Genomic DNA, 15,490 nt, shown 5'->3' on the forward strand with positions numbered 1-15,490 from the left:
GGAGTGGAAAAAAGCAGAAAAGCAAAAAGGCAAAAAGGCAGAAAAGCAAAAAAAAAAAAAAAAAAAAAAAAAAAAAAAAAAAAAAGTGAAATTTATATTTCTAATTCGGGGTACAAAAAAATTAAAATAGATATTATTATAATGTATTTCGCACAACAACAAGAACCCATTTAGAAAGACAACAGCACCATTATTCGAAAAAATAACAACTTGACAATCAATTAAAAAAAAGGCTTGGCTTAAATAGTGTCCTTCTAATAACATATTGCTTATGTAAAATATTATATATTTTACAGTACAGTACTTTTTTTTTCTTTTTAGATGAGTCATCTTAAAGATATAACAAAGTAGTAGCTTATATCGAGTCATTGTTATACAGACAAATTCATTTGTAGTAAGACATCCAATTTATTAAGACTTGGAACCGATTGTACACAAAAAGGAAATTGTTTATAGAATCAAGAACATGAATATTCGTTCTCAGGAAACGATTTACTGCTGTGTAATATTTTGGCATAAGAAAAAGGAAAAAAAAAAAAAAAAAAAAAAAAAAAAAAAAAAAAAAAAAAAAAAAACTCAAGAGCTAAAGTATAATAAATTCTATTTATTCGTCTAGATGACCCCCCTTTTTTTATTTTTTTTACAGTAACAAAGTTTCTATAACAAAACTTATTATTTTATTCGATACTTCTACTATCACCTTTTGCAGCATTATTATGTGCGGAATTATACTTTATTTCTGTGCGAAATTATCTTTTTGATTGAATCAGTGTGCAAACAATTAACATGTGATATTACTTTTTTTTATATGCTTCTTTCTCATCCTTTATAATAAATTCATCATGATTCTCATATTCATGTTGTTCTAAATGTCTTTGTACAAATCTACATGTTGGAATGATTAACTTTCCAGATTGTTTTGCCCAACGTAAGCATTCCTTTACTAATTTATCTCCTATACCTTTATTTCGATAAGAAATAGGTATTTCCTATCATTTTTTTTGTTTGTTTCAAGTATATAAGTCTATCTATGTATTGTCTTGGAATTCATTAAATGTATAAGTATATTACCGTATGATATATCTCAATTATATCTCTAACTCGAGTCGGTAAATAACATAAAGCAGCTAAATATTATGTAAGTTTATATGTACACCCTTGTTTCTCATTGTCATACCTGTATTGCCATTTGTATCTAAATTTATTAAAAACATACAATACTCTTTATTATGTATAATATCCAGATGATTAGTATGTCTTTCTTTCAATGTATTTGTCGTAGTAAATAGTTTCGAGAAAGGTAAGAGTAAATTAGTAGTCACATCCTTATTATTATTATTAAGTCGTTTTATAGTTGAATAAAGTGGTAAGAATGGATAAGGAATTATAAGCGAATTATTAGTTCTCGTTACTTGTTCTTTCTCATCATCATCTTCTTCTTCTTTATCTAATTCAGTATGATTGGTTATATTTTCTTTTTCTTTCATTTAACTATTACAGTACAGTAGTAAAGGAAAAGGAAAAGGAAAAGGAAAGGAAAAAGGAAAAGAAAAGAAAAGAAAAAAAAAAAGGGAAAATAAATTAATATTTTTTTTTCTTCTTTTATTATTTACATTAGATGGATACACAGAATAGGAACCAAAGTAAAAGGGAAAAAAAAAAGGTTTTCTTTTAACATAAAAAGGCTTTATTTTTGTTTTGTTTTTTCTTTTGATTATTATTTACTGATAAAATTATCTACTTTATTTTATTTAACGCATGTATAAAAAATCTCTCTCTTTTATTTTTCTAGCTGTTGGCCTTCTCTTTTCTTTCTAGACCTTGTTCTATTTGTTCCTGTAGTACAAAAAAATGGGTCCAATCAAATGTCTTACCTTTCATTTGGTTCCTTACATAGACTTATTATAGATGGTCTTTTAAAATTGACAGATTTTTTTTTTTATGTTTATTTTTTTACAGTTAAATAATATTTATATTGTCTTAAATTCAAGTTAATCTTCTAGTATTGAATGTGTTGATATACATCACACCTCTTGTACTCTTTACTACTACTGTGCTTGTGTCTGTGTTTTTATATTATTCTATATTCTGATTGGTTGTTGTTTTGCCCTGATGTATTGCCCTTTTTTTTTTTTCTTTTATGAATATTCTTAATAGTAATTTGTTAAACCAATCCAAATTAGCAGTTCTAGTATGCTTAGAAAACTAATAATACCTTCTTCTTATAATTTTGATTCGAAAATAAAATGATATCTCGTTATAAATGAATGATCCAGTTTGGAAATAGAGTAGTAAAAGCATGATTAGGTGTATTTATAAAAAAGATGATAAAGTTTTTTTTTTAAACATATAATAAATCCCTTTCTTTTAACAAGTTTAGTGTTTTATGCAATAAAATGCATGCTATTATTATTATTAGGTGATTATTTTCAAGTAGTAAAGTCTTTTGCTACTCCTAATTCAAATTTCTACTATTACTCCTGATTTAACAAGCACACTAATAATTATATATCAAGATTGTTCAGGGAAGTTCTTTTAAAGAAGTAAAGAAATTAGACTAGTTTTTTTTTTTTTTTTTTTTTTTTTTTTTTTTTTTTTTTTTTTTTTTACAACAGATATTGTATGCATATAGATTGAGAAACTATAGCTTATGTACATAATTCATTATTATTATTTAACTGAACTAATCTACAGATAATAACTATGATGCTATGGGCAATTAGGCATCCTCGTCAACATTTGAAAATGTCTATCACTTTTTTGGTTTTACTAACACTCTCATTATGGTTAACTTGGAGAATGTTTAAGACGCTTTCTGTGAACGTCTTGGACAATTTGTCTTGGCAAATTATTTATTTTATACATATTTATCTACAGTATTTATACACACAAAACTCTAGATTAGCTAATATATGTCTTATTTTAATATTTTCATGTCTAAATAATCAACAGGATGTCGCATAGATGTGTATATAGTAAAAGAAATGCTATAGGGCATAGAAATTTTGCAATTTATGGTTCACTATACATAGATCTGGTCCTTACGAAAGACAGGTTGAATAACTGTAGATTCGCAGTTACATTGATTCTTTAGGACAATACGATATGAAAATCAGCAACGATAACAATAAACAAGTACTCAATATATCAAGGATCGATTTTTATTTACATATGGAAAGGTTTATAGTAATAAAAAAAAGTCGTCACTCTTCGTTGCAAGTAATTCAACATATCCAAACCTGTAAGTTAATTCGAAGTAGTCTTTTCCAAGTCTTATTTTTCTTCTAATGAAAGCTACGATTTTTCTTGGTATCCAACCTTCGAGATATTAACACAATCATCGATCTGGAAATTGTTGTGAATGAAATATGAAAAACTAGTCATGAAAAACCAATAATTCTATAATATAACTACTGATCCAACAAGCTTTGATTCGTACCCATTAACAATTCTTGTGGCTTCTATTGCATTCAATTCTATCTTTTTTTTTATTAACAAATTGCTAACCAAAATCGCTTTCCCCGTATGAAATATTCTTTAGAGTTGAAGAATCGGTTGTTGTCGATAGGAGAATCAATCATATAACTAAAGTTATTCTTCATGATGACGGCTTCTTTGTTGGTAAGGTAATAATCGCGTTTCAAGATGTTTTTTTTTGCTCGATCAACTTGTGTTTCAACTGCTTTTTGAAATGATAATTTTGCAATATGAATAGGCTGCCCGTCTCTACTGATCTTTATAGTAATGTGATCCTTTTTATCTTCTTCTATTTTGTATTTGTATCTCCGTTTAAACCTTTCAGGTACAATGAAGATAATCTTCTTCTTCGTATTACCAGTTAGATTAAAGTGGAAATAACACAAAACCGAAAATACACTGTTGACAGGTCGCCAATTATTATGGTGTGTAAATTGGCAGCGTGAAATAAGGCATGCTTCATGGAATTTTTTTTTTCATCATGGTATTGGCTTTGTAAAATAAAAGCATCCTACTTTCTCAGTTACAGACCAGTGATAGTGTTTTTCAAGCTTAACGGTATATGCTGTTGATAAAGAACAAACCTTCCAGCGCCTCTTGTTCATAAAAGCCAATGAGAGCTTACCCACTCTACTGAAAAAAAAGATTTGAGACGTATAACAGTACTTTGGCAGATAAGTTTTTTATCATTAACAAATAGATCAAGTTGAGTAAAATAAAAGTAGAAAGGGCTTTACTAAGTATTTTTTTTCTAAACATAATGATAAACCACTCTCTTTTTTTTTTTTTTTTTATGAAGATGAACAGAAAAATTTGCATAATAAGCAAAGGATCAAAGTTTATAATCCAATGAAGAACGTCCTAACTCAAATTACTAATCCAGAAATTGTTCTTGTAACAGTGACAAACCGAAAGAATTATTATAAATTAAAGCCCTTAAAGAAAATGGTAATTGATGATGTAGTCAAAGTAGTTAATTCCCTGACAACCTTAACATATAAAAATTATAATGATCGACAGAGAGAAGTATTCATCAACAGAATGATTGGATCTGCCCAACAGAGGGGATTGGCGACCAAGTATGCTAAGGAATTGGGAATTGAGCCTTGTGTTGCTCAAAGATGGCGGAAAAATTACAAAGAGAAAGAGAAAATGCCTTACAAATAAAATGTTACTAGTAATCCCGGTAAAAGCATTTTTTTTTTTTTTTTTTTTTTTTACTGACAAGCACAACAATTGCATAAAACAATGGGTCGATAACAATTAGCCTTAGACGGTATTATCAAAAAAAAATTAACTAGTCTCAATCTTATTCGAAAATAATGTATCTGGTTACATCAATTCAGTATTATATAAATATTATATGCTCATAAAGATCAAGAATTTTAATTATAGAATAAAAATTTAATCGCACCTGATTATGTCAACACGAGTTGTAGTACAGTGGAGCTGGGAAATAAAAAAAATAATTTGAGGCATACTAAAAAAATGATTGGTGGAAAAACGAAAAACGATTGACTCACCAATATTTTCAAGTAAGCTCAGAGCAATATTTACCTGCATGAAATAGCGAAAGCGATAACTAATGCGGATAATCATAATTGTTGTTGTTGTTTTTGACGTGAAAACAAAAGATGTCTCTTGCCATTATTTCTAAGGCTTGTCAATATCTTTTTAAAATTTAGTATTGCCATCAGATCTCGATTCCATATTCTTCTTTTATCTTCGTGTTCATTGGAATTTTTGAGCTACTGAATCATATATAGATATATACGGCATCTACTGTCTTTATCTTCAGTAGACTGTTCCGTCTTGTTTTGAAGAGATTGAAGTGTCTCTTTATTTTCCTTTAATTTTTACGTTAGATTTCATGAGTAAGCTAAGTGTAGATTATGTGGATAAAGAGGAAAAAAAGACGTTGAAAAGAAATACAAATTCCAAATCGATTGATATATACGAGCTACTGCGAATTAATCATTGTTCCTGAAAAGGAAGTTCTCTGATAACAGGTGTGGATTTTGACAACTTTAATCTATATAATTGCATGAAATTGTTTCAGTGTTATTGATTCTTTATTAGTATATCATTATTAAACAAAATTTCTGTTGCTTTTTTACTGGTGCTTTACATGATCTTAGCGTCTATTGTCTTTGAAAGAGTTGATCAATTCAATCTATTGGATCTGTGTGTTTTAAATCGAGTATTGAATCGAGTAACTGCTATTTATCTCTCTGTATATGCTCTCTAATAAATAAATAAAAAACTAGAGAATGTGTATAAAACTTGTAATTTTATTCATTCTCTGATATATTCTCTGTTCAGCAAAGCTAATTAATTTACTGTATCTGTTTGTTTTTCCATTTGTGTTTTTTTTATTTGACTCCGTTGCTTCGAAGTCAACATAAGCCTACATTTGTGCGATATCAAGTATGAATACTCAATATGCAAACAAAATATGAATGGTTCATGAAATGAAGGATTCGGACCTAAACTTTGATAGAAACCATGTGTTGAGAAGAGGCTATAGATTCATGTATTTACCTTCATATATTTACTAGTGAATTGAATGCAATTGAGAATCTCTGGGCTCTTGTAAAAAAGGAAGATGAAGCGCGAGAATCTGATGGTTGAAGAAAATTTATCCGAGAGAATCGCTGATGCTTGCAACAATGTACGCGTTAGTGATCTTTATGGATTTCGTAGCCACTCTTAGCTTCATTTCAGTTATCAGAAACGCTCAAAACAACTTTTTATAAATGACCAATCATTTTTTTGGTTTTCCACCAATCATTTTTTTTTAGTATGCCTCAAATTATTTTAATTAACCAGCTCCACAGTATCTCAGTTTTAAAAGGGACGATTCATCTTTCTTAGCTCTTTACCACGATGAGGATTATGATTGGTCAGGAGTAAATAGGTTCCTTATTTTAATAACAATTAAAACTTTTTTGTCCTATATATTCACTTTTAATCCTTATTGTTATAAAATGTCTCCTGCCACTGAATTTAGTGATCGTCAACATCCTGATACCATTGTTCTTTTTGATGTTGATGGTACATTAACACCTGCCCGTGCTGTAAATATATCTTAAAAGAAAAAAAAAATAAAACAATAATAATAAACTCAACTAAATACTCTACAGTTTGTTTCTGATGAAATGAAGGAAACATTAGCTAATATTCGTAAGAAGGTAGCTATCGGTTTTGTAGGTGGTTCTGACATTAGCAAACAATACGAACAACTTGGTGAAACAAGTAAGTTGTACAACTATAACAATAAAAAAATAAATAAATAATCGACTTTGTTACTCATGTCAAATTATAGTCCTTGAAGATTTCGATTATTGTTTTGCTGAAAATGGTCTTACTGCTTATCGTTTAGGCAAACAATTGGCTTCCCAAGTAAGTAGTAAAAGAAAGATAGGGGAAAAAGAGAGCAATTGGGTTCAGATGGGCTTATGTACATCTTTTACATCTTTTAAATTTTAGAGCTTCATTCAATGGATTGGTGAAGAAGAATACACAAAGTTGGTTAATTTCATTTTACGTTATCTTGCTGATATGGAAATCCCCAAAAAACGGTAAATGATAGAGGGAAAAAAAATAGAAACAATACATGTATATATGAATATATAGACGCGTTACTCACCATTTCATTTAGTGGCACTTTTATTGAATTCCGTAATGGCATGATCAATGTCTCTCCTATTGGTCGTAACTGTACAAGAGAAGAACGTAACGAATTCGAAAAATTTGATTTAGCACATGGTCTTCGTCAAAAATTTGTCGAAGCACTTAAAAAAGAATTCCCTCATTTGGCTTTAACATATTCTATTGGTGGTCAAATCTCATTTGACGTCTTCCCTACCGGTTGGGATAAAACTTATTGTTTACGTCATGTAAAGCAAGACGGATTCAAGACAATTCATTTCTTTGGTGACAAGACCTTTAAAGGTGGTAATGATTATGAGATTTACACTCATCCTGATGTCGTGGGTCATAGTGTTCAATCTCCTGATGATACTATCCGTATTCTTAAAGAACTTTTCCCTTAATTCATTTGCATTACTTATACATTCAACTTAAAAAAATAAATAAATAAATATTTATTATATAACGTCCTCTTTAGATACAACTGACTCGTTAAGGAAGCAAAAGAAAATAAAAAAAAGGAAGGTGAGGAAGAGAGAGAGAGAGAGAGAGATTGGGGGAAGATGGTATGTCCCTGCTAAAATCAAGAAACTACCTTATTAAAATTAAATCACAAGACTTCCTTTTTCAAAAAAAAAATAAGTTTCGGAATTTGTTCAGTTCAAACCGAGCTTTTCTTTCTTTTCACAGAAAAAAAAAAAATGAGAAAAAAGCAATATGCTTCATCAGTTTATAGTCAAAAGAGTACAACGAGTGCAAAAAGCGGTAAATCTTTTTTATCATTAGCCATTTTATTCCCTTCAAAAGAAGCCACTACTTTTCCTCGACAACAACAAACTGATGAAGAGAGCCTATTATCGTCGTCAAAACAGAGTCGATGGCAGAATATATTGAAGAATTGGAAATGGAAAGACTCAGATTCGATATCTTCATCCTCCTCCGTTAGTAGTAAACTAAAACAATTATTTGTAACAACCAAGAAAAGAAATTCTGTTGCTAAAGAAGAAGAAGAAGAGGCGAGTAGTTATGATGCTGTTAAAGAAAAGGATTTGAATTCATCCATTCTTTCAACACAGCAGCAGTATCCAACAATAACAAGTGGTATTTTAATTAATAGAGGGCAGGATTCAGAAGAAGCGATTGCTGAACGTAAAAGACGAAGACATCAACGTAGGGAGAACATCTTAAAATTACAACAACAACAACAACATAATCATTCATTTTATTATTTACAACAAGAACAGTCCTTTGTAAATGACACTTCCTCTTCTTCTTTATCTTCTGATATTCATTATTATACTACTACTACTACTACTACAGCAGCAGCAGCAGCAGAGGATGGTTGTTGGGGATTTAACCCAAGAATTATGTTTGTGGAACCCAGTCCAGTGCCACGTTTTCGTAATGTGGCTCCTCCACCACCCCCCTCTCCTCCTTATCTGAATATAATAGTGCATAAAGAAGATCCTAACGAGGAATGTATCATTCAGAGTCCTGCTTTTGAAGATGATCCATTTACAATCTTTGCTTCTACCAAGACAATTCATCATCCCACACCATTACCCAACACAGAAGTGTTCAATTATAATAAGCATCTTTCTATAGAGGAACATAATACGACCGACGAACAAAGGATGTCACTCTTGATAGAAACATTAAAATCAACTATTAAACAACCAAAACCTCGTATTTATTTTCATCCCCCCTTTCAGCGTGGGCAAACAGCTCGGCTTACTTTACGGAATACGATGCCTGAAGATCATGTTATTATCTTTAAATTTTTGACCACTCATCAAGGTTTAAAAAAAACCAGCGGTGAACGGTATTTTGTAAAGCCTAGTGCAGGTAAATTTTCAACGGATCAATTAGATATTAGAGTTTTTCTGAATCAAATACCTACTGAGTTAATAAAAGATGAGCTTATTATCCGTTGGGCTATCATTCAGAGACATACTGAGATTGAAGATTGGGCAAATAAAACATTACATGATTCTAATAGAAGACAATGGATTGATTTATTGGATGAAAGATGGCCTGGTCAAGTGATAGTGCGGCTGACTCGAATAAAGATTCGTTTTAATAATACAGAAGAAATGATTGCATAATGACTTTATGTGTCATTTTCCCAAAAAAAAAATAAAATAAAATAAAAAATAAAAATAAAATAAAATAAGATAAATATACATAATTACATACATATATATACATATATATGTATATATATATTCAGTAGAACACAATATATTTTCAGATGTAGAACTTTTGTTAATCATTTTTTCTACACAAGAGTAAATGTATTCTTAATATGTCTATAGACAGAATTATCATACAAGTGTACTATATGTTTTATTATGACTATTTATTTTTATTGAATCAAGTTACAAATATTACAACCATGACAAAGGGGGAAAGAGATTGGTAGTTGTGCGTAATGTACTGGACGAAGACCATCAAAAACAGGTAAAATACGGACTTGTTCACCTCCGAGTGAAGCATTATCACGAGTGTGATAACGTACAGAAGCTAGTTCATCACTTGAAAAATGTACATATATACGTCTAAAATAATGGGCTGTTAGTAGCAATTATAAAAAAGAAGCTGATTAGCCTTACTCCGATTCTATTTTTTTTACAAATGTGAATTATCCCATTCCACTCTTGAAATAATTCTTCCAGATCCTTAGGCTCAGAGTTCTTGAATCTACTGCTTTCCACACACAGTTGACACGTTTGAATACGACGTGATTTGCAGTAGTTATTGGACATAGCATTTTAATTTTAAAGAAAGAAAAAAAAATAAGGGTATTTTAAATGCAAAAGATAAGGAAAGAAAAAACAGAGAAAAAGAATACAAAAATTGTACAAAAGAAAAAATAATAGAAGGGATATTTATATGTTTTTTGCAAAATAAGTGATATTAATAGGAGTATGATTTGCATTATGTGTAAATGTTGTCAGTCTCCTAATAATCCTGCATGCAATAATATATATTTTATCTTTTTTCTCCTTTAACTGTCGCTGCTACTATATATTATTTTTGGGGTAAGCAACGCGTTAATATTAATTTACAGTGAATATTCCAGCTATAACAATAATACCAATCATTTATATGCCACTACTATTATTATCATCAACCCCTAAGATGTTATTACATAACAATATTCAACATTATAGACGCATATATAAATAATTATGCGATTAAATATAACAGTCGTAATCCTGTTTGAATTATGTATATAGTTATTATTAGTGCTCGAATACTCTAATAATGACTATTATTAAGACTGGATGCAGAATGAATATTATGCTGTGAAGTACAAATACACTAGTTTTATTATCTCTATTAACTTAGTTTTAAATACAACCACAATCATAACACATCCCATCAAGAAGCAACTGGTATGATGCGTGACTTGTCTACTTCTCCAACGACAAAAGTCCTGATCTGCCAAAAAAAAAAAAAAAAAAAAAAAAAAAAAAAAAAAAAAAACTCAACTACCTGAAACCTTTTTATCCCCTTCTCCTATAATTTGTGATGATTCTTATCTTGAACACAGTCTTCGTTCACTTCCAAAGGCAAATATCCTCCAAGAGGAATACACAGAACTTAATCAGAACCAAATGGATATCTTGCATGAAGATTGGGTGCAGGGGCCACATTTACGCTTTGCGTGTGCGCAACTTCTCGTCGGATGTATCTTGGTTGATCAAGAGCAAATTTTATTAGTCAATTGTAACGAAGTTTATGGTAGACTTCGAACACTCGACGCGCATTACGAACGATTTCAAAACAACTATTCAAGCATGCTTCCGGATGAAAACATCTCTGTATATCAAGATATATGTGTTTGCAATGTAGACGAAGACAACTCTCATAAACTAATTATCGAAAGCTTCGTTTTCAGCTTGTTGATTACGTTAAGAGCTCGTTTAGATGGTGACAACAAGCCAGAGGTCAACCACTCAACTTTCAATTTTAAGTCAACCGGCAAAACAAAAAATATTTCTATCCAGCCATTCAATAGCAAAAGCAATTCATATCATGAAGGAACGTCCAACCAAATTGTATACCCAACATCTCTATTCATAATTACGTCAAGTAAGATCCTCTTTCACATCCCCTAATACATATTGTATCAGTTGATGCTCTTCCAAACTAACCAACAATATGAAATTGCGCCTATACACCATATTCACCGCAGCAGGTACTTCTGGTGGCAATCTCAATAGTGATATGAAGCTTGGATCTCAAATATTTCAATTTTTTGTATTGTGTGACCATGTTGATTTTGTTTTGCACTCAGAATTAGCTTCAATTGAATCTGCTGCTATCGAAAAGACTACTGAGTCTCGATGAGGATAAAATAAAATTCACAAACAGCCGTTTGGAGCCGCTTTTGACTTCCCTTGCTCAGTCAGTCACATTAAAGCTTAAAAATTATAATGAACAGGTAATTGCTCGAATTACTGCCAAAATGAACAACTTGGTGAGATAAATAATTATCTAAATCTTTATTTTTTTTTTTTTTTTTTTTTTTTTTTTTTTTTTTTTACAATTATAAATGAACACTCCCTCAATACAACCTAGACTTACTGTTAATTGATTTTAATCTACATACTCCTGTCGTCTTATCTCTATATTCTTATGATCTCAAAAATTAACTTAATATAAAGAATAAATAAAAGTATGATAGTGTTGATGCATATCTTTGGTTACAATATAGTTTCGAACAGCATCACATTATTATTATTATTGAAAATACCATTCAATAGCAAATCTGATATGTTGTGTAGTATGGAATAGTTAGCATAAATCATAGATAAACTTCTCCATTTTATACTTTTATAAAAATAAACCAAACAAAAGATATTATCATTGCTGTGTCTAAATATACAATATTTAGAATATTTTTTTAACCATAGAGTGTAAATTATCTCAAAAATGATGGAAGGTTGTTTCTGAACAAAAAGTCGAACAAAGCACATCATAACAAAAAAAAAAAAAAAAAAAAAAAAAAATACAGGGTTTCTTTAAAAAAGCACGTATTTTGAGATACTTAAACTCTTGGTTATGTCAAAATGCACTTTAACAATAAATGCTAAACGTTATGTACAACAAAGCTTACAAGATGACTACTGTAATATGTTTGTTAATAACTACTTTGTGCGTCTTGGAAGTATGTAGGGAAGCTACCCCGTTATAGAATCAATCATTCTGCCTTCGACCATATCGTTTTAAGTGGCTATTACAAACGAACACAGAAGATTACTTCCAATAAATACTTACTTCTTAAAGTTGGCAATTACACTGCCAGCGAAAGGCTACCGCATTTATAAATTAAGGCTGCCACACTTATAATTTAAGCGATCACAATTATAAATAGTTAAAATACCAAAAACTGAGGCAGTATTTCAAACAATCATTGGCGTTATTCACTCTTCCCATGTTGTTTATGTTACTTTAAAGAAGCCGCCGCCGAGTCTCATTGAAGGACAAGTACTTTGGCTTAAACCGACAAATAGAATTTTTACTTTCGACAATTATTTCTTGAGCCAGACTACAATTATTTTAGGCCTTAGCAATATTTAGCTTTGGGTACGTAACATTTATTTTTGGGCAAACGACAAATTCCACTGTTCGCAATGTAGTTGATGTTAGTGATCAACATTCCTTCAAATATCTGTCCCAATATGATACTGACTAGAAATCAATTGAATATCATTATCAAGGTAAAGATCAATAAGGCCTTTCGTAAATTGAAAAAAAAGTAATTATAAACCTTTAAAAGAAATAATAATAATAATAAAAGAGCAGCACCAAACATAAGATTTTGTCTATGATATTTCATTAAATCCTTACTGTTTATCTATAATTCTTCATCTTTCATTTATATATATATATACTACTGATGATCAATAGCTATTTGTCCTTTTTTTTTCTAATTCTTACAACTAACGAACTTCTTCTCTGATACTCACAATGATATGTAACTTAATTATTTAACTTTCTAAAGAGTAAAATGATATTACTTAGATAAATTATTTAGATTGCATATCTTTATAATGATGGCTTCAATTTATTAAAAAAAAAAAGTCATTCACATCTTAGCAGGATCATATATTAACAAGCAAATTCATTTGTGTTGTTATATAGTAGAAATAGATAACTGGATATTATCCTAGAAATCGACCTCCATAAGATTTTTCCTGTGTAAAATAAAGTGTATTCGTAAAAGGTAGCCTTAGGCCATAATCATTCATTGCAATACGTTCAACAGCATACTTAGTGACGGCTGCTAAGTGACTTCCTTTTTGTTGACCAAAGGGCCAACCTGTTAATCGAATACCAGAAAGATAGCCAACTCCATAGTGAGGGCCTAACGAAATGACCATGTTAGGTAACGATCCATGATAAGGAATCAATTCCTTGTGTTTCATGATGATACGTCGTAAATTCCTTACGAAATGAATGGCTTGCATCTCTGCTGTATAAAACATCTTGGGTTCATCAAATGAATTGACATCACCTACTGCAAATACATGTTCTACACCTGGTATCCTCAAGTATTCATCTACAATAATTTGTTTCCGTTCATTAAGCCAAACGGATTCCATAAAGTCAGTATTAGGTGTAATACCAACACAATGATACACTAAATCCGGTGTAAACCTTGTATGTGTTTTATTTGTCTCATAAACGTCTTTTGTTGCATCGACCTCTGAGGCCATTTCATTTGAAATGATTCGAATAGAGGGTTTAGCTTCCAAGATCTTCTGCGCATTTTTACCTATTTCTGCAGGTGCACTTGACAATACATATTCAGATGAGTTGACAATCGTAACTTTCTTTTGTGGACTTCGATGAGCTATTTCCGCAGCTAACTCAACACCCACAGGACCAGCTCCAATACAGAGGATATCATTTGATTCCAAGTATTTCTGTCGATGTTGGCGCAAATATTCAAGTCGAGCATCCGAATTTAAACATGCTTCATTTTCATTGGTAGTAAGAAGGGTTTTCCAAGGGTCTGCATAACTTGATCCTGTACAGATAACTAGATAGTCGTATTCAATGATTGGCTCATGTTCATCATTAAACAGATAGACTTTATTATTATTACAAGCGTTAAAATATGAAATCATCATTATTCATTAAAAATATACGACTACCTTTTTTATCTTTCAAAGATTTAACTCTTCCAAGTACAAATTGAATATTCCGTTTACTTAAAAAAGGAGCGTAATCAAAAGTGATTTTATTGAAATGTCTTTGAAAGTCATATTCTGTTTTTTCATATAAAACAGAGCAAAGACCTGGAGTATATTCATAAAATGACTGTATATATGTGTATATATAAATATATATGTGTATAATTAAATATTGTATATATACATTAATATTATAGTACTTTATTATCAATAAGTGTAATATCAAGGCCCTTTGTATTCGCTAATTTTATAGCTATAAGTATCCCTGCCGCTCCACCTCCAAGGATAACTAACTTCTTAGTTTCTGACATTTGTTAATAAAGATGAAGAAAAAGAGGGAAAAAGAAAATAAAATAAAAGAGAATAAAAGGATTAAAAAATTGATGTCATCACATGAATTATTTATATATATATATAGTAAGGTTCTACTAATAGCAGTGGTAGTGAATTGAATTGCCTTATAATATAAAAAGCGTTTCAATTAACCTGAAAAAGAAGATTTCTATTCTCCATTTCATCTTGTTTTATTTCCTTTATACACCTTATAGTGAAGATTTATCTTAAAAAAAAAGAAAAAAAAAAAACGTCAGCAATTGAATCACAATCATGCAATAAATATGGCTGCTGTGCTATCTGTATTTTGAATAATAAAACTAGGTCATTGAGATTGTCCAAATTTCTCTTATATTAAAGAAGTTATTGTTATTAGCAGCAGCAAGTCCCTTTTATTATTATTATTATTATTATTATTATTATTATTATTATTATTATTATTATTATATATAATTTGAACTTGCTTATGTAATGAATATAAAAACCCATCCCTCCATTTTGCCCCTCTCCCTTCTCTTTTTTATTATTATTAGTATCAACTGTTTTCTTGACAATGATTGTGTAGATTAAATCACTGTTCACTTAATGACACTTGTTGTTCCGAAATCTTATTTAATGCTTTATTAATAACTATTAAAAGATAGGTTACACTGTGTATCCATGAATATTTTTTCCCTCTACTCCCCCCTTTTTTTTATATATCTATATGTGTATATTCTGTTCTCTTTAATCTGATTTATTTTCTTTCTTTTCTTTTTTTTTTTTTTTTTTTTTTTTTTTTTTTTGTTCATCATCTTGCCAATGTCGAAAACGACATCTAA

General features: G+C 30.1%; 6 protein-coding genes across 6 annotated transcripts; 4 read left to right on the forward strand and 2 right to left on the reverse strand.

The window, feature by feature from the left end:
• Positions 1 to 584: 584 nt before the first annotated feature.
• On the reverse strand, positions 585 to 1,520 carry BX663DRAFT_506566 (GCN5-related N-acetyl-transferase-domain-containing protein). The gene is made up of 4 exons (XM_051527209.1): positions 1,413 to 1,520; positions 1,178 to 1,325; positions 1,072 to 1,127; positions 585 to 989 (listed from the first exon to the last, which is right to left on the reverse strand). Exons 1-4 carry the CDS (start codon positions 1,485 to 1,487, stop codon positions 795 to 797), a joined length of 474 nt encoding a protein of 157 aa, XP_051383441.1. The 5' UTR covers positions 1,488 to 1,520; the 3' UTR covers positions 585 to 794.
• Positions 1,521 to 4,263: 2,743 nt separating this feature from the next.
• BX663DRAFT_409748 (uncharacterized protein) lies at positions 4,264 to 4,548 on the forward strand (the record flags this gene model as incomplete). The annotated part of the gene is made up of 1 exon (XM_051522279.1): positions 4,264 to 4,548. A coding segment is annotated over one exon (285 nt), but the record flags the coding sequence as incomplete, so codon positions are not given.
• Positions 4,549 to 6,381: 1,833 nt separating this feature from the next.
• On the forward strand, positions 6,382 to 7,606 carry BX663DRAFT_506575 (eukaryotic phosphomannomutase). Its single transcript, XM_051527210.1, has 5 exons — positions 6,382 to 6,554; positions 6,621 to 6,732; positions 6,803 to 6,879; positions 6,967 to 7,058; positions 7,139 to 7,606. The coding sequence occupies exons 1-5, from the start codon at positions 6,465 to 6,467 to the stop codon at positions 7,530 to 7,532; spliced, it is 765 nt and encodes a 254-aa protein (XP_051383443.1). The 5' UTR covers positions 6,382 to 6,464; the 3' UTR covers positions 7,533 to 7,606.
• Positions 7,607 to 8,495: 889 nt separating this feature from the next.
• BX663DRAFT_433385 (uncharacterized protein) lies at positions 8,496 to 9,233 on the forward strand (the record flags this gene model as incomplete). Its single annotated transcript, XM_051522990.1, has 1 exon — positions 8,496 to 9,233. One exon carries the CDS (start codon positions 8,496 to 8,498, stop codon positions 9,231 to 9,233), a length of 738 nt encoding a protein of 245 aa, XP_051383444.1.
• Positions 9,234 to 10,658: 1,425 nt separating this feature from the next.
• Positions 10,659 to 11,611, forward strand: BX663DRAFT_506579 (uncharacterized protein). Its single transcript, XM_051527211.1, has one exon. The coding sequence runs from the start codon at positions 10,749 to 10,751 to the stop codon at positions 11,250 to 11,252; it is 504 nt and encodes a 167-aa protein (XP_051383445.1). The 5' UTR covers positions 10,659 to 10,748; the 3' UTR covers positions 11,253 to 11,611.
• A 1,695-nt stretch (positions 11,612 to 13,306) lies between these two features.
• BX663DRAFT_530691 (uncharacterized protein) lies at positions 13,307 to 14,647 on the reverse strand (the record flags this gene model as incomplete). The annotated part of the gene is made up of 4 exons (XM_051530336.1): positions 13,307 to 13,334; positions 13,411 to 14,233; positions 14,298 to 14,463; positions 14,537 to 14,647. 4 exons carry the CDS (start codon positions 14,645 to 14,647, stop codon positions 13,307 to 13,309), a joined length of 1,128 nt encoding a protein of 375 aa, XP_051383446.1.
• Between the last annotated feature and the right edge of the window lie 843 nt (positions 14,648 to 15,490).

This window comes from Cokeromyces recurvatus, assembly GCF_025118155.1.
Source record: "Cokeromyces recurvatus strain NRRL 2243 chromosome Unknown BX663scaffold_10, whole genome shotgun sequence".
NCBI classification, from domain to species: Eukaryota; Fungi; Mucoromycota; class Mucoromycetes; order Mucorales; family Mucoraceae; genus Cokeromyces; species Cokeromyces recurvatus.

Excerpts from the sequence above, each read along its gene's own strand:
- BX663DRAFT_506566 (XM_051527209.1), bottom strand. The coding sequence starts at position 1,487 with ATGAAAGAAAAAGAAAATATAACCAATCATACTGAATTAGATAAAGAA. Across the intron at positions 1,128-1,177 it reads AGATACAAATGGCAATACAG|CTGCTTTATGTTATTTACCG; the intron begins GTATGACAATGA and ends CATAATATTTAG. Across the intron at positions 990-1,071 it reads TAATTGAGATATATCATACG|GAAATACCTATTTCTTATCG; the intron begins GTAATATACTTA and ends AAAAAATGATAG.
- BX663DRAFT_506575 (XM_051527210.1), top strand. The coding sequence starts at position 6,465 with ATGTCTCCTGCCACTGAATTTAGTGATCGTCAACATCCTGATACCATT. Across the intron at positions 6,733-6,802 it reads CGAACAACTTGGTGAAACAA|TCCTTGAAGATTTCGATTAT; the intron begins GTAAGTTGTACA and ends GTCAAATTATAG. Across the intron at positions 7,059-7,138 it reads ATGGAAATCCCCAAAAAACG|TGGCACTTTTATTGAATTCC; the intron begins GTAAATGATAGA and ends CATTTCATTTAG.
- BX663DRAFT_506579 (XM_051527211.1), top strand. The coding sequence starts at position 10,749 with ATGGATATCTTGCATGAAGATTGGGTGCAGGGGCCACATTTACGCTTT.